Source organism: Apus apus, chromosome 19, assembly GCF_020740795.1.
Source record: "Apus apus isolate bApuApu2 chromosome 19, bApuApu2.pri.cur, whole genome shotgun sequence".
NCBI lineage: Eukaryota > Metazoa > Chordata > Aves > Apodiformes > Apodidae > Apus > Apus apus.
The window spans coordinates 10,901,941-10,923,442 of record NC_067300.1 but is presented as its reverse complement, the minus strand read 5'-3'; the positions used below and the strand labels follow the sequence as shown (position 1 = coordinate 10,923,442).

At 46.9% G+C, this 21,502-nt stretch overlaps 1 protein-coding gene across 2 annotated transcripts in view; it reads left to right on the top strand.

Annotated features, from left to right (window-relative positions):
• Positions 1-437: 437 nt before the first annotated feature.
• NR6A1 (nuclear receptor subfamily 6 group A member 1) overlaps positions 438-21,502 on the top strand; it is a 78,367-nt gene continuing 57,302 nt past the window's right edge. For both annotated transcript variants that reach the window (XM_051637016.1, XM_051637015.1), the window contains exons 1-2: positions 438-597; positions 17,486-17,545. In XM_051637016.1, the coding sequence (XP_051492976.1) occupies positions 531-597; positions 17,486-17,545 (127 nt within the window). In that variant the 5' untranslated portion in view covers positions 438-530. The remainder of the gene's footprint in view (positions 598-17,485; positions 17,546-21,502) is intronic.

The following is a 21,502-nucleotide window of genomic DNA, read 5'->3' as shown; positions in this document are numbered from 1 at the left end:
CGGGGCTGCCCGCTCCCTCCGGGTTGCCCGGTGCCCACTTCCCGGGCTGGCCGATCCTCTACTCTGTAAGGCGGGTTTCCCGAGCGGACCCGCCCGATCCCTCCCCGCTTTCCCCTCTCCCGGTCTGCACGGTGCCCGATGCCGCGCTGGGGCCGCCCCGTGCCCGGGCGGCGGGTGCCCCCTCCTGCCCCGCGGCTCGCGGTGCCCAGGCGCGGTGCCCAGGCGCGGTGCCCAGGCGCGGCCCGGCTCCGGGCGCGGAGCCCACCGGGGCGGTGCCGCCGGGACCGGCCCCAGCGGGCCGCCCGCGGGGCGGGGCCGGGCGGGGGCGGCCCCGCGGGTACATCCGGGCGGCGCGGGAGGACTACGCTTCCCGCCGTGCCCCGCGGGAGGGCGGGGCGGCCCGGCCCGAGCGCGGCGCCCGCAGCGGCGGCTCTGGCTGTCAGCAGCGCCCGGAGCGGCGATGGGGCAGCGCGGCCGCCGGGGCCCCTGAGACCCGCCGCGCCCCGGCCCGGCGCGGCCCCGGCGCCGCCATGGAGCTGGAGCCGCCCGCAGAGCTCCCGGAGCCCCGCGCCCCCGCCAAGGGGCCGCCCCGCAACGGTGAGTGGAGCGCGGTGTGCGGGGTCCGGCCCGGCGGGGCGCCCCTCGGGGCCGGCGTGGGCCGGTGGCGCGGCGGGGCGCGGTGCGGGGCGCGGTGCGGGGCGCGGTGCGGGGGGCTCTGCCTGCCGCGCCTCGGCCACTCGCGGGTGCTCGCGGGGTTGGGGGTCCCGGCGGCCGCAACTTTCCGCGGCCGTGGGGCACAACAAAGGGCCGCGCCGGCAGCGCGTGCTGCCCACCCTGCCCCTGGCAGCTCCCGCCGCGCCGGGCACCGGGCACCGGGGGGCGGGCCGGGGCGCGCGGGGTCTCCGCTCGTGCCGAGCGCCCGTCCGAGGCGGAGCCGCTGCCCGCCCATTTACCCCCTTCCCCCCAAACCGGCGCGTTTCCACCGAAATCTTCTCGCCTGTGACTTGTACGAGCCGGAGCCGCCGGGGCGCGGGGACCCGCGGCGCCCTCCCCGCACCCCCGGTGCGGTCCCCCCGGGCCCGTCCCCTCCGGTCCCCCCGGGCTTTGCCTGGTCCGGGCGCGGGGCCGCGCGGGGCGTTTATAGGCACCATTTGGGAGGCTGTTACCCGCCGGTATGTAAATGCTGCATCTGCACTTGAATGTCCCTGCCAATTTTTATGGTTCACAATTGCATTTTACCATCTGAAGGTGCTCGTTCCTACAAAGGATTTGCTCAAACAAAAGAGGCTTCTTATCGGGCAGCATCGCTGGCACTTCCTCGGTACCAGCCCCACCGAGCACATGGTGCTGGCACCCACAGAACCGGGGATTTCTGTCATTGCCCACACACCGAACTTTAAATTCGGCCCCACTTGAGAGGCTGCTGGAAGCGATTTGCTCCTCTCTCCGTTAGATGATGCTCCTCAGCCTTTAATGCTTTTTAACTTTCTGACTTAATTTGGGAAGTGTGTGTTCCTCTGGCAGCCTTAATCATGCAACAATGTTAACGCTTTACCTGCATTCATTATTTTTCCCACAGAAATGTGGGATTTTGTGGGAATCTGTTTTGCTCCATCAGATGAGTTTACAGAGTTTCTTGCATGTCTTGCACAGCGATTTTGTGTGGTATCTGTTCTACCTGTGGCTTTTGAATGGGTGATGTAACAGCCTTTTACTACTTTGCCTTAAAAAATGTGAAATACTGGCACGGTGTTGAGACACTGCTTGACCTTCAGTCTCTCTAAAGCCTCCAACAGCCAGAGGAGGAGCAGCAAAGATTGGCTTGTTATTTTGTGGGCTTATAAAATATCTTCCATTGTTAATGGAAAATTAAGAGCCTTAAGATTGCCTCTTTTTAAGATTTGTAGCCCATTTGATTCCTTGTAGTACAGCAGCTTCACTCTGTATGGGAACAGTTAAAATCATATGATGCATTTTCATATATATACACACAGGTGATATATATGTGTATTTATAGATACATATAGAAAAGTAGGGTTATATTCTTGGTGACTTTGTTAATATAATTAATGAACTTAAGCTCTACACGTGGCTTCTGTGTTAACCCCGAGCAAACTCCTGCAAGTTTGTTGGTGTCTTCAGTGAAAGAAGCCCCAGAATTACTTTGAAATGCAGTTACAGGATTTCATTTCAGCAGTTACGGTGAATTACAGCCTCATTATTTGCAGGGTCATTTGACATTCTTATGTTCTTATGGTTTTCCCTTAGCAATTTGAGTACATGCCCTTCCATGTAAGAAATGTGTTTTGTCACCACAGAAATAAATGGCCATGAATAAAGTGAGTTATTTTTAAAAATAATTTAATGAGAGCATTAATTTTTTCTGCACTACTAGCAATTATTTCTCAACTGGTCCTCTTTAAGACCAGTTCCCCTGTAGCTTCAGTAACATGTTTTTCCTTTCAGAATGAAATGTGATGGCTTTGACACTGTTGTAATTATTTTAAGTTTTAGCTAAAATAGTGGTAAAGCAAATTACCTAGAATTAAGGCAGCTTTGGACACTGTGTGGATGTGGTCTTGGAAGTCTTTGAAGTATCAGGAAACTACTTGAATTTTGTGTTCCCTTAAAATTACTGGAATTCCAGGTAGGTAGATTACTAATCTGGGTGAGTTTCATAGCAGAGAGCAGAGGAAAGCTGCAAGAGCTCAGGGAATGTGAGGCTTTTAAAGCAAAATCCCACTTCGTGCATCCCTTCCCTTTTCCACAGAGCTCTCAAACTTCACCGGCACACACTGACGTTTTTAGTGGCTCTTTATGCTTGATTGCTTTGCATCTGATGAGATAAGCCTTTGCTTAACAAAGACTATTTCATTGATATAGTTAGGTCTTAGTTTACTTGCTATAAACTTTTCTTTGAAGATTTAGGAAGAAAAACAAATTGAGTTGTTGAATGGCAACGCTGCTGAAGTCAAATGTCTCTGAATAAACAAGAAGCTACGGTGTTATTTTGACTCGGTATTGGCTTGTTGAATGTGGATGGCTCTGGCTTTTGTAAATAATAACAGACAACAGTAAATAATAAAATTCTGAGCTTGGGTCTGTGATATAAGACTTGTAATGTAGGAAGAGTTTAATTCCTTTATTATTTAATTTGATGGTAATATGGAAAAGCACCTCTCTTTAAAGTTGGAATTTGGTATTGATGGCTTCTGTAGATCATTAATCAGGAAAATGGGTTTATGCATGCCTTTTTGTACTAAAAACAGGGCTAGCAATGTATGTTCAGCAGATGCAGTATGTGATGTGACACTGCAACAACAGGATTTTTTCCTTGCTTTGCTATAAAACAGTATAAAGATACTGTTTTGTAGAAAATAAGGGAACTTTTCCATCTAGGAGACTATTCCTTGATTGTTGGGAAGCAAGAGTCATCTTTCTGTCCTGTTTCTGGCAAGTCCTTTGTGATTTTTACTTTTTTTTGGTGGGGGAACATGGTTTATTAAATTACTGTTCAGCTCTTGCATGGTGGGAGCTTTGAACAAATGCATTTACGCTGGCATTCTCTGAGAATGAGAGCACACTTTATCCTGTTGATAAACTGCCTATTTAAATAAAGCCTTCAGTAGTGTAATCTGGTAATTCTAATTAAGTAATTTACATACAGAATTGGCCCAGGGTTTCATCAGATGATTGCTGGTGAGCTGAAATGCATTCTTTCCCTCCAGCTGTATTAAACCAGCCTTTTGATCCTTTCCTTTTCTTAGCCCTTAAGCCAGAGTGGTTATCACTTTGCAGAGTTAATTGAGAAAGAGAAGTTGGTGGAAAAGAGGACCCTTCCAGGTTTAGCTTAAGTCTTAATTATTACAGTTCTAATTACCTAATTAGAAGACTTCCAGATTTTATATGTTGATAAAAATGGTGTACAGGTTCTGTTAGAAAGAGGAAATACACCCTGATAGGCTGGCTTTGGTGAAGTTCTTTATTGGTAAATGGTTACCAGTGACTTACCTTGAAAGCAGTATATGTCTGAAGTATCTTAATTCTGTTCCAGCTCCTTGATAAGGAGGCTTCATTTACAAAGGGTGGACCCCTTGTCCTTCAGAGAGCATAAGTTACATGTCTACCTCCCATTGCCTAATCACCCCAGTTACAGGCTCTCTAGGTGGTGAAGTTTAACTTGGAGAAATGTCTGGTCAGTGTGAAGGGTTAATTTTTTAAGCCCTTTTTTCCTTTGTGGATGCATCAGAAAAACCTGAAAAATCCCTTAATTCAGTCTCACAGCTATAGCTTTATGTTGTGTGGCAATGCTTGCTAAGCATTATTGCCAGTGTATTGTTTCTGTAGATGCCTGTGTGAGCTTCCACCAGGAGCCTCTGTCCTGTGCTGGTCTATCACCAGCTGTACAGAAATGCCCTTTCTGTGGAGCACGGGCAGCGATTCTTCTTTCCTGCGAATAACAATGTCCTATGGCATCCCTGGTTACTGGGGCTTTGCTTTAAGGTGGGTAGCAGTGCAGCTGGGGTCTTGGTTTGCTTTGCAGCAGGCTGTAAGCTCAGGGCTTGGTTTGAGGCAGGCGTTCCCCAGAGCCAGACGTGGGTGTGGGGTCACCAGGGGCTGGGGATACTTTCCTCAGCCCACATTGACTGAGCTGTTCAGGTACCGAGAATATTTGGCTTTGGTGATCTTTGCATATGATTCTACCTTTGCTTGCTGGCTTTGTGAAGCTTTTATTTGCCCGCTTGTATTTTCCTGCCTACTGGAGAGGTGCTGTGTGGGTCTGTTGCCTTAACACTTGGCATGACCCTTAGTATTTCACTTTGGTTTACATAGCGCCTCTGCTCAGGGAACTGTCCCTATCACAGGATGATATCCATAAAAATGACACTTCCTAGTCTTGAAAAAAATCCTCAGGCCCATTGGGGACATGTGAAAAGGACACCCAGCGGGAAGAGAGGCCCATGGCTTGAAATATTCATCAATCATTTTCCTGGCACCAGGAAACCAATCAACTCTTCTAAGGGGTAGAGCGTAATCAATCACACAATGTGGGAAACAGGGATCACCGGCCCTACCAAAAATGTTCCTTCATGTTGACAGAGTAAAAGTGTTGTGTTTGTGCTTATTCACAAGTAGTAACTTACACCCTCGGTATAAAGGACTGTCTTTTGTGAAGACAATCAGTGAAGAAAAGGCTTTAATGTTGTGTAGGCAGCCTAAGCTTGAACTGAAGATTTTGTTTCCAGTGGTGAAGCTGAGCTATGTTTTGCTTTGAGTAACTCTTTCTTTACCTTTCTGTAGTTGATAGGTGAAGGTTTTGTCCCTGTTCCCAAACCTCTGTTCTGGAAGCAGCAAGCACAGCAGCATGGTATTTTTCTCTAGAGGATCAGAATTTTAAAATTTTGCTCTTCTTTCATGAAACAATTGAAGTTTGAAACAGCTTGTATTGCAAACTGATGCTGGGGAGGAAGTACACCTCTAGATGCTTGTCCTTTTTTCTATCTTTAATTTATGTTAAATATATATATATATATATATATAAAATAAGATATAATAAGTAAACAGTAGATGTAAGCATCTGTAGGATATTCTGTTGTAGCAAGTGGGCAGGGTTATTTAAATTCTTAATTTCTAGTAAGATGCTATAAATTGGATCAAGAGTTGTTTATCACTTTGTTCCTTGTATGGAAACCTCTGCAATAGCTGTTACGTAAGAGATGCCACAGGACTGCTGGTCACATAATTGGCAAGGAGATTGCTGGAGTTCTTTTCCCAGGGAAGCATTCCTTGCCTGCCTGGCAGGCAGTTAGAGGCACTGAGGCGATGGCCCCGAGGAGCTCTGGCCCTGCTGCTGGTGATGGGGCTGGAGCAGCCCGGGGTGATGGCCCAGGCTGGGTGGGCCCTGGGCCAGCTCTGGGGGTGCTCCTGGGTGCTGGGTCTGGTGCTGCCCTCAGCTTTAATGTGTGTTTAGTGGGGGAGTTTGGCAGATTTGTCTGCGTGGGTCAAGTGCTGTGACTGTTTTCTATTTCAATAGCTACAGAAACTTGAAGCAAATGTGACTTTAAGGAGTTGAGCACTTCACTCCCCTACAGGACACCCACAAGTGCCAGTTTTTCCCGGTGTTGGGAGGACAACCAAATAAAATTGCTCATATCCTGGCTCAAACCAGGACAGAGGCCAAGAGCCTCTTGTGCTCCCCTCCATGGTGGGGCTTGGGCTTTGCCCAGGAGAGCCAAGGTGGCTGCAGGGTGGGCAGGATCAGAGGGTCTCCAGAGCCTGGGGTCAGCTGTGTGGGACCCCCAGCCTGGCTGTAACCAGGGCAGCCCACCTCAGTGGGCAATGCCTGTGGGGCTGGGGGCTGCTGGCCTCCTCTGGGGTGTCCTTCTGGAAAAGATGAGTCAGGACTTGAGGATGAGGGTCAAACCTGAAGTGGCTGCTCCTGACGTGCAGCTGTGCTGCAGAGCACCTCTGGAGCAGCCATTACCCTTCCAGTGCCTCCTAAGTCTGCCCAGAAGAAGCATTTCTAACCTTTAAAATTTGGGAAATGCTGCAACAGAAATGCTCTTGACTCTTCTTGTTTTTAAAGTTTGTCAATTTCCAGTGTTTAATACACATCTTTAAGTGGCAGGCTGAGGTGGTTTATTTGGTATGCCAGCTCTCAGAGCGTGTGGCTGTAGCTTGTGGGAGCCAGCAAGCTCTCGAGTATTAAACATGGTTTGTCTGCAATTCATGTAGCCCTTAATAAGATTGCCAGCTTCTCTTAAATTCTGAGAATAAAATCCCCAAATCCTGGTCAGTAATTAAAAGCTTTGAAATTACCTTGAATCTAAAGCTGTCTTGAAGTGAATTTATGCATTTTGGCAGTTGCAAGAGAGGTACCACGATGTACTGTGCTGTTTGGTACAATGTTCCATGGCAGCCCTGGATGAACACAGATCAGAAATAATCAGAATGCAGTTGAGGCACAAAAGAGCCATGTGGAAGGGGTGCAAGTACCTCTAAAAAAAAGCGAACTGGACCAATTTTTTTAGAGATTTACTGTAATGGTTTAGCCAACTGAAATATCCAGCTGCATTTCTCATATCTTTTTAAAAACAAACTTCCTTTTTTCATAGTTGGTGAAAGTACAGTTACTTGTTCTGTGAGTGTAAGAATTTAAACAAGCTTCAGCTGTGCTGTCAAGGGTATCATTACAGTGGACTGTTGCTATTTCAGCTCTGCAGCTTTCTTATGAGCTGGTGGTATCTTTTATTTCTTAGTTTAGCATTAGTCTGGTCTAAAATGATGTTGAAGCTTTCTCAGACTCTGAGCTATTGCTTTTTTGGTTAGAACCTTGATTATTAGGAATTCTTAAACTTTTTCTTATAAAAGTTGTCCTATTTGTCAGTGAGGATGGTAACACCTGCAAAGTGATAAACTGCTAGGGATAAGCCATGGTGTATATATACCTAACTTTGTCCTAAATCTAGAAGCTTTGTATCCAAAGTCTCCATAGCCTTTGCATGAACTAAACTTAGTAAAATCTGGAGCTGACTTGGGTGTGCTGGAAGCTCGTGCTGTAGGTGTTCCCAGGCTTGCCTTGGCCCTCTGCAGAGCACCATGGCAGTCCTGGAGCCATTCTCATCTTACTCAGGCCACTGAAGATCAGGTCACACTGGGATTATTTTTCCTTTGGTTGAGTAAGACGTTTCAAGCTTGGAGAGAGTTTGTGGTTGGGGTGCAGGAGGCTTGTGCTCAAATGACGAGCCTTACCCCACAGCTCTGGCCAGGCAGAACACGGCCATCTGTGAGACGTGATGGGCAGTGGGGGGGCCAGGGGAGAGTGCTCTTACGGGTTTTTTGTGATTAATTTCTAATTAACATATGAGGCAAGAACTCAAGAGTCTCCAGTTTGTAAGTAGGAATATGTCTCGCGTGTTGAGACAGTTGACAGAGAAATAATGTCAGAGCAAAGATGGTGGAGTTGTGCCCTGCAGAGCAGAGCAGGAGCTGCCCACCTTGCCGTGTGAGCTTGGCAGGAGCAGAGGGAGGAAGGGCAGGAGGGATGGCTGCTGCAGGCGGGCAGAGCTCCTGGGCACCCGTCTGCTGCGTTGTTTGGAAATGTTAAAATGTTTTTATTAACTCACTGGAGATGTTTGAACTGCAGCTGTGCCGGCTGTCTGCAGGGACTTGTTCTGTTCCTTGTTGAAGGCTGAGGATGCTGTCAAGAAACCGGCCTCTCTGCTCCGGAGGGTGTCGGGCCGTGGCTGCCGTGGCCTGTCCTGCCTGTCCTGCCTGGGCTGAGCCCTCGCAGCCTGACCCGTGTCCCTCGGGGCCCCCGGGACGCCGTGCCGGGTGGGTGCTGCAGCAACCCCTGCGGAGCAGCAGCGCAGCAGCCCTGGATGGCCCTTATCACGGGGATTAAAAATTAAGCTTTAAAACTTGACAAGCATGTTACTGCTTGCAGTGTCTCTCCCCAGGAGAGCTCTGGGGCCGGGCGAGCTGCAGGCCCACGTGGGTCCCCGGCAGGACAAGGACACGCTGGACCCCTCTCCTCACCCACAGAGACAGCGTCAGCCTGAATCACCCCTCGACTGAAGTGCTCCCTGACTGATGCTGAATTCATAGCCCACTGAAATCCCTGGCTTCCTGTAGTGCTTGTTGTGAGGCTTTCAGGGAAGAGCACGAGCACCTCATCTCCAGCAGAAGGTCCTTGGCCTTGGCTGGTTTGTCAGGCCGGGCTGCCAGTGCCAAGCTCAGCCCTGCTGGGTGAATGGGAGGGAGGTGCCGAGACCCTCAACCATCTCCCACCTCACTGGCACCTGGAGATAGACACTGAGGAGCTACTTCCTTTAAGCTGCCTTTTTGCTGCTGTGTAAGAAAATCGAATGGTAAATTACTACTACTGATTTTTTTTTACCCTGGTTTTGAAAAAAAACCCCACAAACCTATAAAATGCTGATATTTAAATATTTTTGTTTGTTCACCTCTAAGATTATTCAGCTTTAAAAGAAAGAATATAACTATTTCACTTAGCAAGGTGTGTAACAGTTTTAGAATTCTAAAACTTGTATGTCTTAAAACCTGGGACTAAAAGCAAAATTGTATAGTCTTTAAATGAAAACCAACAAAACGTGAAGTTCTGTATTATTTTTATAAAGTTAATTTAAACTAGAGTTAAAATTTCAGATTGCTCTTCAGAGCAACTGTGAATACTAAATTAATTCCAAAATTATTTTCCCAGAGAGAAGAATGGGAGTTTTGTTTAAATCTGCAGGTATTTGTCCTTTATTTAAGGTAACTTCCTGGTATAAGTCTGTACAAAGATCCAAACGTTAGGAACGATGATCCTGTCCTGAACAATATTTTCTAGCTGTCAAACACTTCCTGGTGTGCTTTAAGATGCTTAGATGTGTATTACCATGATTAAAAACTAATAAGGGACATGGCATCCTGCAAAATGAGATTATAGGAGTAGACAGATGTGGCTGAAATGAGCCCCGAAGAGAAGGGGAAGTGTTGCTGGAATTGCAAGCAGCAGGAGCTGATGCGGTTTGCAAACATGGCAGACAGTAGGCAGAGGTAGATGGGGAGAGAGAATTGAATTTCCCTGAATTCTTGCCTTCGTGTAATCCCCATCTCTGGGAGGCCAAATGCTTCATGTAAGCTTTTCACTCCTGCCAAAATAGTGGTGTTAGCAGGAGAGAAAGAAGTGCTCAATGAGCTCAGGGGGCAGTAGATCAACGGAATGTCATGAGAGCAAGGTGCTTGAATCAATAATGGAAAGAAAACATTTTTAATAGAGTATAAAACTCATATTCCACAGCAGGTGTTACATCACAGTAAGCTGTGGTGGGTCTGGGTCACTGTGGAGCTCCAGCTGCTGTTGTACCTGTTTTCAGGGGGAGGTTGGGGTGGTGCTGGGGTGAGCTGTGCTGCTCCATCCTGGCTGCTTCCTGCTGCAGAGCACAGCTCCTGCTGCAGCTTTGTCCCCAGCAGGACGTGCCTGCCCTGGTCATGGGGTGTCATCCCACGGGCACAGGGAGCTCCGGGCTGACCCTCTGCCTCTGAAGGACAGGTCATTTACTGCAGTCATCAGCATCAGCCACAACACACCTCCAGGTGGTCTGTAGGAAATTAAGACCTCACAAAAATGAAAGAGCAACAACCACAGTTCTACCCACACTGAGAAACTGAGTGTTAATCTCCTTCATTGGTTTGGTCCTCTTGTAACGTACAGCGAGAACTACAGCTCTGGGGATGGAGTCACACGAGATAGAAGGGATCAGATCTCTAAAACATGTCACTTCTGTGTGCTGAACTGTAAGACTTGTAGGTGTAAATACAGAATGGCAACAGCAGCTGTTACATGACAGCATGTTTGCACCCCAGCCACCTCATCTCAGAACTGAGTGTTACAGGAGTGTGCTGTACCCAGGCAGCTGTACAACTTTTTTCCTTCTAATGCTGTTTTAATGTTGGGTATTCATACAGTGATGGGGTTTGATGATTCAGTCATTCTGTGTATGTGTGGTGACAATGAGAAAACTTGTTTCAGTGTGTAGTGCTTACACCTATTTTTCACATTCTAGGATTCTGTCCAGATCCTCCCACAGAGCACGATTCATCCACTAGTAAGTACTAGTTAGTCTTCTCACTTCCAGGCCAGTGCCACCAGCCACGTCCCAGCAAGGACTGGCTGTGTGCAGCCAAAGGCCACTGGAATTAGAGCCTGTAATATTATCTCCACTAATTACAATTTTAAGATAAATGTTGTTAAATTCACTAACTGTGAGGTGAGGGAGAAGCTGCTTTCAGACTGTGTGTGCCAGGATCCTGGTTTGTCAGTGCCATTCATGCAGCAGCAGCTGGATTGAAAGGACATGTTACATGCCTTGTGAGGGGACAGTTCTTACCATAGTGTTTCTAGCCTGACACACTGGTTAGCAGCTAGAACTGCTCACCCCTGAGAACCAATTGCAGCCTGATTTCTGGCATATGCTGTGTGTCATATTGTGCTGTTTTTATCAGGAGACTAGTATTAACCTGGGTTGATGTTAACTCTTAAAAAAAATATCAGTGGTGTCTCTACTCTTTTATAATAGTTAATTTTTTTTTTTAGTGCAGGCAATTCTAGTGGACTCAATAGATGGATTTTGCTATAGGCTATGCCTTGTGTTGGCCAGCACTTTATCAGTGATCAAAAAATAAATAAAGAGTTTCCACAGATTTACACAAAGATGATGCAATTGATCTTTCAATATTGGAGTAGTCTGGGCTGCCTGGTAAATATCCTGTTAAACCCAGATGTACTCCAGGTATAGAAGATGCAGAATTTCCTACCTAGGGCTGAAGGAGTGTGCCTGGGGAGCTGGCATCCTGTGCTGGGGACACTGGCTGTGGGTCAGAGAGAGGTGTTGGAGTGTGCCTGTTGCTGCAGTGCAGCAGCAAAGAGCACCAGCGTGGGTCTGTGGAAATTGAAAGGAGGTCTGTTACTACAGTTTGGTACTGACAGGGCTGCATTGGAATGCTGGTGCTGCAATGCTGTGTAAAACTCTGATGTTGGTATCTTAAATACTGGGAATTGCCCAAAAAGATTGGGGCAGCCTGGTAGTCTTGGCTTATTCGGCTTATGGAAAAGATTGAAGGTAATTATGCTGATGAATTACAGCTGCAGAGATGGTATCTGGGATAGTAAAAGGTTCCTACAGAACAGACCCAGTTGAAACATTCAGACTGCAAACTGAAACTGTGAATTCAAATTAAGAATACAATTTCAAAGGAATATAATTTTTACTATTGGTTGTTACTTAATTTTGTAAGCTTTTTGGCCTTCAAGTCAGGATATTGTGCCTTTTAAAAACAGATGAGCCTTGTGCAGAAGGGAAAGACCATATTCTGCAAACCTCTTTTGCCAGTGGTAATTCTGAACACACACCACTGAGCTGCCTCAGTACTTAAGAGCCTGCTGTCTGCAGGGATTGTTCCATGCTTCAGAACATGGGATTTCGGTTCTGAATTACACACTTTGCAAGTGAAAGGAAATGTGGGCAAAAGACTGTAGAACATTTCAGTACAGTTCTGTGGAGAAAGATTCATCTCAATTTACAGGCAAAGAAGCTAGATGTTTCAGTAAGATGTGTTTTTAGGCTTGCTTGTGGTAGTTTGTCCTCTTGGAGGAGACACCCAGAGCACCTGGTGGAGCTCCTCTCATGGCCTAGAAATGTGACTGAATGTCACTTTTAATTCAGGACATGCCTGGAGGCTTTCTTCATCATTGTGATTATTCTTCCAAAAGGCTTTGCTTCTTGACTGTACACTGAGTTTTCCTTTTCTGTAGCCCAAAAGTCTAAAAGAAAAAAAAGATGTCAAATTTCTTTCAACCTCCCCTTAGAGGAATGAGTTGGCCAAGAGCAGCCCCAGTGTCCCTTGCTGTTCCCGAGCGGTGGCTCCAAGGGCGGTTCCATCCCCATCACCCCGTTTTCCAGAGGGTCTGGCTGGTCCTCCCAGCAGTGGTCGGCTCTCGGGGCACTGGGCTCTGTTCAGAGAACACCAGAGGCTTCTGGAAATCTAGTCTGTAATGTATGTGCTGAAGCTGACACCACAGCAACATGCATCTCCTTTTTACTTAGATTTCTGTGGCTCAGGAGGCATCTCAGGAATCCTGTGACTTTTGATGGCATCAATAAATCAGATACCATGCCGACAGAATTTTACTGGAATGTAAACAGGCATTTAGAATAACAATGTCTGTATAGTGTTTGTTGGGGAATACAGTGCAGGTACAGCTCTTGAAGTATGTGGAACATTCAGCTGTGAATGTTTCCTTTCAGTTATGCTGGTAAGCAGAGGCTGGATTGTTTTCCATGTTAATGAAAATAATTCAAAATACTTATCGTAAGGTGACCTTACTTCCCACTCCTCTTTCCAAACAGTGTGTTTTCAGTGTTGAGGTGAGACAAGAAACCCTACCTGATGTAGGGGAAGGGAGAGGAATGTCTCTATAGTAAAACTGAGCTGATAAAGGGTAATGAGTCACCTTTAACTCAGCTCTGCTGAGGAGTAGCTGACCCAGGGAACTGCAGGCTGGTCAGCCTCATCTCAGTCCCTGGGAAGAGTATGGAGCATATCTTCCTGAAAAATGTTTCCAGTCACTTGGAGTGGACACAGGAAGCTACTTGTGAACACTCACTGTGGGTTTACCAAGCAGACATCATACCTGACCAGCCTCATCGCTTCTATGATGAAATGTCTGGATCCCTGACTGAGGAGAGAGCAATTCTGTCCTTAACCTGCATCTTAAGTGATGCATGTGATGCAGTCTCCCATATCCTTGTAGCCAAACTGGGATACAAGGCAAATGTGGGTGAAAAACTAACTGGGCTTTCTGGTTAAAGGGTAGCAGTCAGGAGTTCAAAGGCTAACTGGTGGCCAGTTACTCACTGGTTGTCTTTGGGAGTCAATATTGGGGCCAATACTATTTAGCAATTCCATCAAGCATCTGGATGATGGGATGGAGTACTCTCATCAGACTTGCAGATGACACCAGATTGATACTTTGGAGGGCACAGCTGTTCTTCAGAAGGGCCTCAGTAACCTGGAGGAAAGGACTGATTGAAGCTTCAAAGCTAAACAGAGAGAAAAGTCAAGCCCTGCATCTAGAATGTAGTAACATCATGCAGCAGTACGGGCTGGGTGTCCAGAGAGGCCATGGATCCTCCATCCTTGGGGACTTCCGAAGCTTGGGTGAACAGACCACTGACCAAGCTGATCCCACCTTGATGCTAGGTCCGTTTCCAGTGCAAGGTTCAACTTGATGAGCCCCACAGGTGCCTTCCAACCTGAATTACTCAATGATAATACAAGTATAATTCTACTAAAAGGTCTTAAGGATGGTGTTCCATCTCTTACCTGGAAGTTCTGATGCCTCAGTTTCAGCTTTGCAAGGGAGAAGTCTATAATCCTATGTTGCATTGTCTGCACTCTTTCCAAGGTCAGAATTCCTGGTTTTAACATGCATATTTCAAAGTCTTTACTAAAATGTTATCCAACTTACTGAGATCTTACTGTGCAAGTGTCCTTCTGTTTGCAACCCCACAAGCACTGCTGCATTTTCCCAACCGGACCTGAGTGTGATGGATCTGCAACAGATGCAGCCCATGGAATCAGCATGTTCTGCTTCTGCTGCTCTGGGGCATCCCTGCATTTCTTGGGGGTGCCATGTGTTACCTACTGTACTCCTCCTGTAAGATGACAGCCTTTGGGGAGGGGGTACCGAAACTCCTGCACCAATATCTTCAAAGTCCAATGCTATGTCACAGGTTCAGGCTAAGTTCATTTCTAGGAGTCATCCATATACCCCTTCAATTAGCATAAACAGGGACAAGGGCAGTCAAAGGTCAAGAGAAGTTCAAAATAGCATAACCTCTTTTTGCTAGTGTTCCCAAACCTTTCTAATCCTGCACAGTTCTCCAGGCTGTCCTTGCCATCGTGTTTACTATACAGCTGTAAAAGTCAAAAGAACAAGGCTTGGCTTGATCCAGGGGAAGTTAGAAATCCAGTGGCTGAGAATAGGTAGCATTGTTGCTTAAAACAGGAGAAATAATTGATTTATGTTATGGTGGCCAATTAGGCTGTAAAGTGTGAAACTCTTAAAGAAACCCTGTGGCTTCAAGGGAGCTTTTTGCTCTGATTTCTGCTCAGCAAATAAGGGTACCCCAATAAAGGTCATCAGCTCCATGAGCTAAATTATTAATTCCTTTCATGCCATGCATGGCTTGTAAACAATATATAATACAAGAAGACAATTGGCACTGTTCTCGTACTGGGCAGAGGAGAGGTCAGGGGGTAAATAGCTGTATTGGCAGCAGCTGTTGGTCATAGCTGAGCAGACTTTGTCCTTTTCATCTTCTAGAGCAAGCCAGTTTCCAGAATCTTAGCTGGTTGCTAATCCATATCTCCTCTCAGCTGAATTGTTTTGAGGAGTTTAATGTGTTGCATCTAATTATGAAAATGAAAAGAACTGCAGGGGAGGGTGAGGGGCTCGGATGGGAGAACAAAACCAGCATTGCCCTGTTTCATAAAGAGCTGCTCGACATTTTTTAACACTAATTTACATGGATGAGAGAAATTTTAAACCCCACCCATTCAAGGCAAGTTGTAAGGGAAGTAGTTGCACTGTTATATGCTTTATTAAAGAAATTGAAGTATGAATTTGAGGTTACCAGGTTATAAGTAGCCTCTGCCAGTAGGCCAGGAACAGGAGTGTTGTGGCATTCCCGCTTTCCCAGCGCGTTGGCTGGCTGGGCTGCGGCACCGCCGCGATCCCGGCAGCACGGCAGGACTTGAACAGCTGGGCAGCTGTGACCATGGTGTGAGCCGTGGGGAACATGATAGAAATAGTAATTAAAAGGGACCATCTCAAGCATGAACTGAAGTTACCCTTTTCCAAGTATAGCTGGGAAATACTCTTGCACTTCTGGTTATAACCTTTAACACAGCATTGCAGTGAGCAATCTAAAATGACCAGACATGAAAACCTTGCCCTGGCTTTTTCTTAATGCTTACCACTCAGATTTCTCTTCAGAAGGCACATGCATCATTTAGTTGCTTTTTGAACGATACCTGATAAACTATTCCAGATGTTTGCAGGTGTAGCTTACTGCCCTGAGTGACTGTTCCTCACACAATGGCTTCTCAAGTGGTGCAACTGCTGCTGGCCACTCAGAGCCTGCTCCTTGCCATCTGGCTGCCTTGTGGGGCAGTTGACCTCTTTTTGCCAGAGAGCAGCAGGTAACCTTTAAATGACCATCTGCTGATCTGTTACTTCAGCCTTTCTGAAAGCAGAGTTGTGCTCAGTACTGATATTTATACGGGCTAAATCTTGCTGCTCTCAGAAGAAGCAAAGTAACTTCAGTGCTGCACTTTTGGGCTGTCTTGGCTATGTGGGAAAGCATATGTAGCTTTACATAGGAAAAAATACAGAACTCTTTCCAGGTATCTGAAATTGCCATAGTGCATATGAAGATTCTTTTATTTACAAAGATGTGTGTGATTTATGACCTGCTAGCTCTTTCAAAGGGTTAGCTGTTCCCTAAGGTAGAAAACAGGAAGATGCAAAATCAATTTTTTTCTGTAAGCAGATGAGAGGCCTTTAAAATGCACTCCAGAGTGGGACTGTTGGGAAAGCTGCAGTCTGGCATGTGGCCTTCTGAACATGAGCAAGAACTGCAAAGAGCCAAGTGAGATGATAAATGCATGGTTAGATGTTCTAGGCAGCAAATGCCTTGAAAATTGAATGGAGAAGAGGGCAGGAGGAGTCCAGGGCATTTCCAAATGACTCTGCCATCATGTTTGTTGCTGTTCTGGGCTAGGGCTGCTATTGGGCATGTTGAGCTGCAGGAACACCCAGTAGGTGCTGAGCAAAGCACATGTGAGGGGTGGCAGGAGGAGTCAGTGTGAGCTGGAGCTATGACTGTTCTCTGTGTTCTAGCAAAATGATCTTCTGAAGTGTTTACATTTGTTGGTGGTTTGCCTAATTAGAGCAGAACTTTGCACTTTTACAGCAAACCCTGGCTGGGGCTGCAGGTAGGCTTCTGGGACTGTGTTCTGTGGTCAGGAATGTAAACTTGGAGTATGCATTTATTGGGTTCTGAAGCTACATGGAAATATATAATAGTGTGGTATCTGCAAGCAGCAAATGATGGAGCTGGAGACTGATGTTTGACTTGGGCATTTATGGTGATGTGCTAGGAGTGAATGTGGCTTTTTGAGAGAGAAATGAAGCCCCAAAGAAGTATCTGTTTCACCTTATTTTGGGTTAAAACTGACCCTTTTACTGGAAGATGGTTCTTTCCTGGTTTGGGTCCCGGAATGTGGGCCCTTCCCAAAACACTGAGAGCATCTGGCACTTGGTTCAGATCACACTCTGCCTTTGGGGCTCTTCACTGGCAAAACATAGGAAAGTAGTTGTGTTTCTTCTCTCAGCTGTTAAAAAATAAAGCTTTTGAAGTGTCTGTATTTAAAGACACTTGTTTCTCATGTTGCTTCAGATCAAATGCCAGCATTTTGCATGCCTTTGGAAGGGGATCTCTTCCCATCAGGAATCTTCTGAGAGCACACTGGGCACAGATGGGAGGTCATTATGTCCTTTCATCCCACAGTAATGCCCCACTTAGAAGTCGATGCCATGTACAGTTTAAAGCTGATACAATTCAAAATTTCTTTATGCTAGAAGTTGTTCTGAATTTATATTCTCAAACCATCACAAGTTACAGATTGCCAGTAGGACTGCTCGTAACAGCAGATCTGCAGGTAGTGTGTGTGAGAGAGAAATACCTTGAAAGAGGAAAGGACAACATTGTTAAAAACTAACTGCTTCTCAAAGCAGTTTCCTCAAGTGATCAAAAATCGGCAGATTCAATTTAAACAGAATGAACACTTTCAAAATTAAAAGACTTCTTGGTAACATGCACATCACAACTTTCTCATTTTCACTTTCCCATAGCTGCAGATGTGGAGCAGATGAGTTCCTCTTCTCCTGTCCTTCCTATGAACTCCATGGGCAGTAAGTACCCCTTTATCTTGCCACATGTGATGAGGTGGAATTTCTCATTCTGAGATGATCCAAAGATATGAATTCATACTTCATGGTAGAGACTTTGACAAGTTTTAGGGCTAACTCTTGCTCCTGGAGGCAGGGATTGCAGTGCCTGATGGCTGCTGGGGTCAGCCCAGCTCCGCATCCCTGGGTACAGCAGCAAAGGGAGGCTGCGTGGGACCTGGTGCCACCGGGGAGGTGTCAGGGAAAGCTGTGAAAGCAGATGCACGTGCGTTGGCAGTGATAGAAACACCCGAGGTGCCGGCAGATTACGTTGTGACATAAAAGGTCTGTTGTGTGTCAGTGTTACACCTGGGCACCTGTAGCCTGGGCTTCCTCACCAAGCCGCAGGCTGCTGGGGAAACCCCCCGTCTCACAGAACCATCGGGTGGTTTGAGACGGCGAATCTGAGCTGCTGGAGCCCTGCAGCAACGCGCAGGCAGCGCTTTCTTGGCGCTCCATCTAGCGGCACCGGGGCCGCCGTGCGCGGGGCCCGTGCCGAGCGGCTTTTCGTGTCCTTTTTGGGGAGCTCCCCGGATTTTGCAAATGGGACAGACTATTGACTGACACCTCATTTTAAAAAATCGCGCTCAGGCGTTCGGAGCTGCTAAAAGCTGCCGCAGTCAGGACAGTGCCCGTCCCGCCCCGGGCGTGGCGCGGAGGGACCCGCTCCGGGGACCCCGCTCGGGGGGGCAGTGCTGGGGGGGCCGTGCTGGGGGGCCGCGCTGGGGACCCGCGCTTCCCCTGCAGCGGGAACACACGGCTCCTGCCTTTATGCTGAGCACACTTGTGCAACGGGGTGTGGTGGGCCCAGAGTTGCAGATTTGCAGTTATTTGACTAATAAAGCACACTTCTCTCTGCATCTGCCTGGGTTTTCATGTGGCTGATCACTTTTATACGGACATGTAACTTCACATGCATATATAGGGTCATTCAGTTGCCACGTAGACACACGTATAGCTTATGAAAAGGTTGGTTAATGTTCTGTTGGGCCTTCATAGCCTGGCAGAGCTTTATGTGCTGCATTCAGGCCTCTCATGCATTAAAAGATATTTTAAAACTCAATTTTACACCCAGATTGAGAATACTGTGGATCTGCCAAATACTAAAAGTAAAGCTGTCAAACATGAATTGAATGACCCTCTCTTTTTCCTTTAAATAATTGTGTATTATTGCTAGTCTGGCTTTGTCTAGCTGCAGCTTTCTTGTCTGTGTTATCTTTCGCTGAACTGAAAAATGCTTGTCAAACTTCTGTTCCCTATGATGATACTTATATAAACTTTTGATAAACTAAATAAACGGAGCTCCTTGAGTTCTTTTGATGTCTTCCTGTCTTTTGATCCCCCTCAGTGCTGGTGGGCAGGCTGCTGGGGTGGTGCCAGCACGTCCAGCTGGGCACCAGTGTGCTCAGCACCATCCCGGTCGGTCCAGCTTGGCTGATGTCTGGGCAGGCAGTTCTGTGGGGTGGTCAGCTCTGGTAGGAGCCAACAGCTGGTGCCAGAAACATCTAAAGTTTCCCAAGCATGGAGTTTGAAAAATTCTGAACATGTCTGCTAACCTGGGTCCCCCTAGCAAGTTTTTGCCCTTGCTGTCTCATTACCAAACATGATTAAAGTAAAAAGCTTGAGGATTTTCACAACAGAGCAGAGAGTTCTTAGGCTTATTTGTGCATCCAGAGCATTTGAGATCTGTGGAGTGTCTGCTTAAGCCTTCTACATGCCAGGCATCGGCAAACAGGGGGATGACCCCTTTACTGTGATTTTTGCTGTTTGTCCAAAACATCTGAGTAATTGCAGTGAATTATTTCACATTTCCTCGCAGCAAAGATGAACACCTCTGTCAGGACTTTGGTATCTTGTATTTTCATACAGGTGTATGTGGGGAAAACCATAGGCTGAAACATCTGTTTGAAATAATACACAAGTGCTTTCTTGTACATCATCTAGGATGCCACTGGAAAAAGCCAAGTTGTGCTCTCACTTTTGAATGAGCCTTCCAAACATGCTGATAAATTTGTAATTTGAAAGGCACAATGTCACCTGCATCAAAAGTGAGTAATTTGTCTAGTTTTCATAATGTTTTAATAATTCAGCATGCAAGCTTTTGGGCTGTTCACATTTATATTGCTGTAGTAAATTCTCTATATTGAACTGCCATGCTTACCAAGGGCTTTGGTGGGAATGCTCACTACGGGTGACTGCCCAGAGCCCTTTGCTGTCAGACTGGAGCAGAGGGGAGATTCTTTTCTAAAGTTTCAGTTTTGCAAAGATTTCAGCCTGTTTGGTTTGTAACCCTGTTAAACTCAGTAAAATTGTTCCTGTGTAAAATTGGTTAGCAGAACAAGCAAACATTTATTTTGAATATTCACCTAATAGGAGTTCAAAAGTCATTAGTGAGTTGTTCTGACTTGAACTGTGCAGCAAGCTCAGGGAGATGGTTAGTGTGGGATACCAGCATGGCCTGTCTGAACAGGCTGCTTTAAAATAATCCCATAAGCAACTGGAGGAGGAAACATACATAAGAAAAGTGCTTGGACCCTTTATTGCAGTGAATTAACTGTGAGCAAAAGTGCATCAACTTCCTGTTCCATGTTTTGGTCATTTACCAAAGAACCATGAAAAGTAAAGTGTCACTTTTATTAAAATTGAGTTAGTTGATCAATTGTTCTGCCTCCCCTGAAGCCCCTTTACCACTCCCTGAGCAGGGTGCCCAAGGCATGCTGTAACTCTGTTAACCTGGGCTACAGAAGATCCCTACAAGTTATCCAAATAACTTCTCCGGTGTCTAGGAAAAAAAATCTGAATTTTAATCAATACTTGCAGTATTAGGAGGGAGGACTCCATGCCTTCCAGTGTGTGTAGCTGGCTGGAAGTAACTTGGGCTTCCCTCGACTTGACTCCACTGTCAAACATCCAGCTGGCATTGGGCAGCAGCCCTGGGCTGCCCCAGGGGTCTGCTCCCCTTGTGCCTGGAGGAGCAGCTCCCATGCCTGCCCATGGCCCAGAGCACAGGGAGACCCCAGGCGTTGGAGGGGAGGAGAAGGGTGTCTAGGGACAAGGATCCCACAGCAGAGGGACCAAGGACCCCGTCACATGGCAGAGTCCAGTGTGGTGTGAAGTCCAGGAGTATCCGTGAGGAGCATCCCTTTGCATTTCTTCTGGTATTTTTCTACACAGATGGTCCTGTCTCAGCTTTAGTTTCAGGGAGCTCCCTGTCAGCTTCCAGCTGCTGAAGGCAAAGGTTGAAAATACTGGGATGGGGATCACGTGGCTGGAGGTGCTGGCAGGTGTCATCTGACAGGAGGTCTGTTTGTAGGCACGCAGAGAGCTTTCTGGTGTGTCACCTTTGCAGATCCCTTTTGTTGTGTGGCTAGAATCTGGTTTTCAGGGTTAGCACGCCTCAAAAAAAGCTGTGTTTGTGCCCTATTACAATGTCTGCTTTTCTACAAGAAATACTTATTTGATTCAGAATTTACCACATGCGAGATGTTAATCTTCACAGTGGCTGTCAGGTGGCAAAGAGCACCCATGCTCATAGAGGACCTGGACCATATGTCCTGAACTACTTTGGTGAGATAATGGCAGGACTATGGATGTGGCCTCTGCACTTCTGGTGGCAGGACTGGAATGCAAAGGCTGCTTCAGCAAAGAGCATGAAGGGCCTTTTCCCACTGGAACGCTGCGCGCTCTTGGCCTGCTGGTCCGCAGTTTGCATTCATTGATCAGTGAGTTGATAGAAAGGAAAACCCACCGACAGCAATGAATGTTGATTGCAGCCATTAGATGCTGAAGGTGTGCAGCTCTGCTCCTTCAGACCTCTCTGATCTTCCTGGGCTTTTCCATGAAATCCTCAGGGTTGTAGTCATCTTGACCTTGGGACATACAACTAGTTCAGGGCTTCTTAAAACCACGGTGACTTCTGGG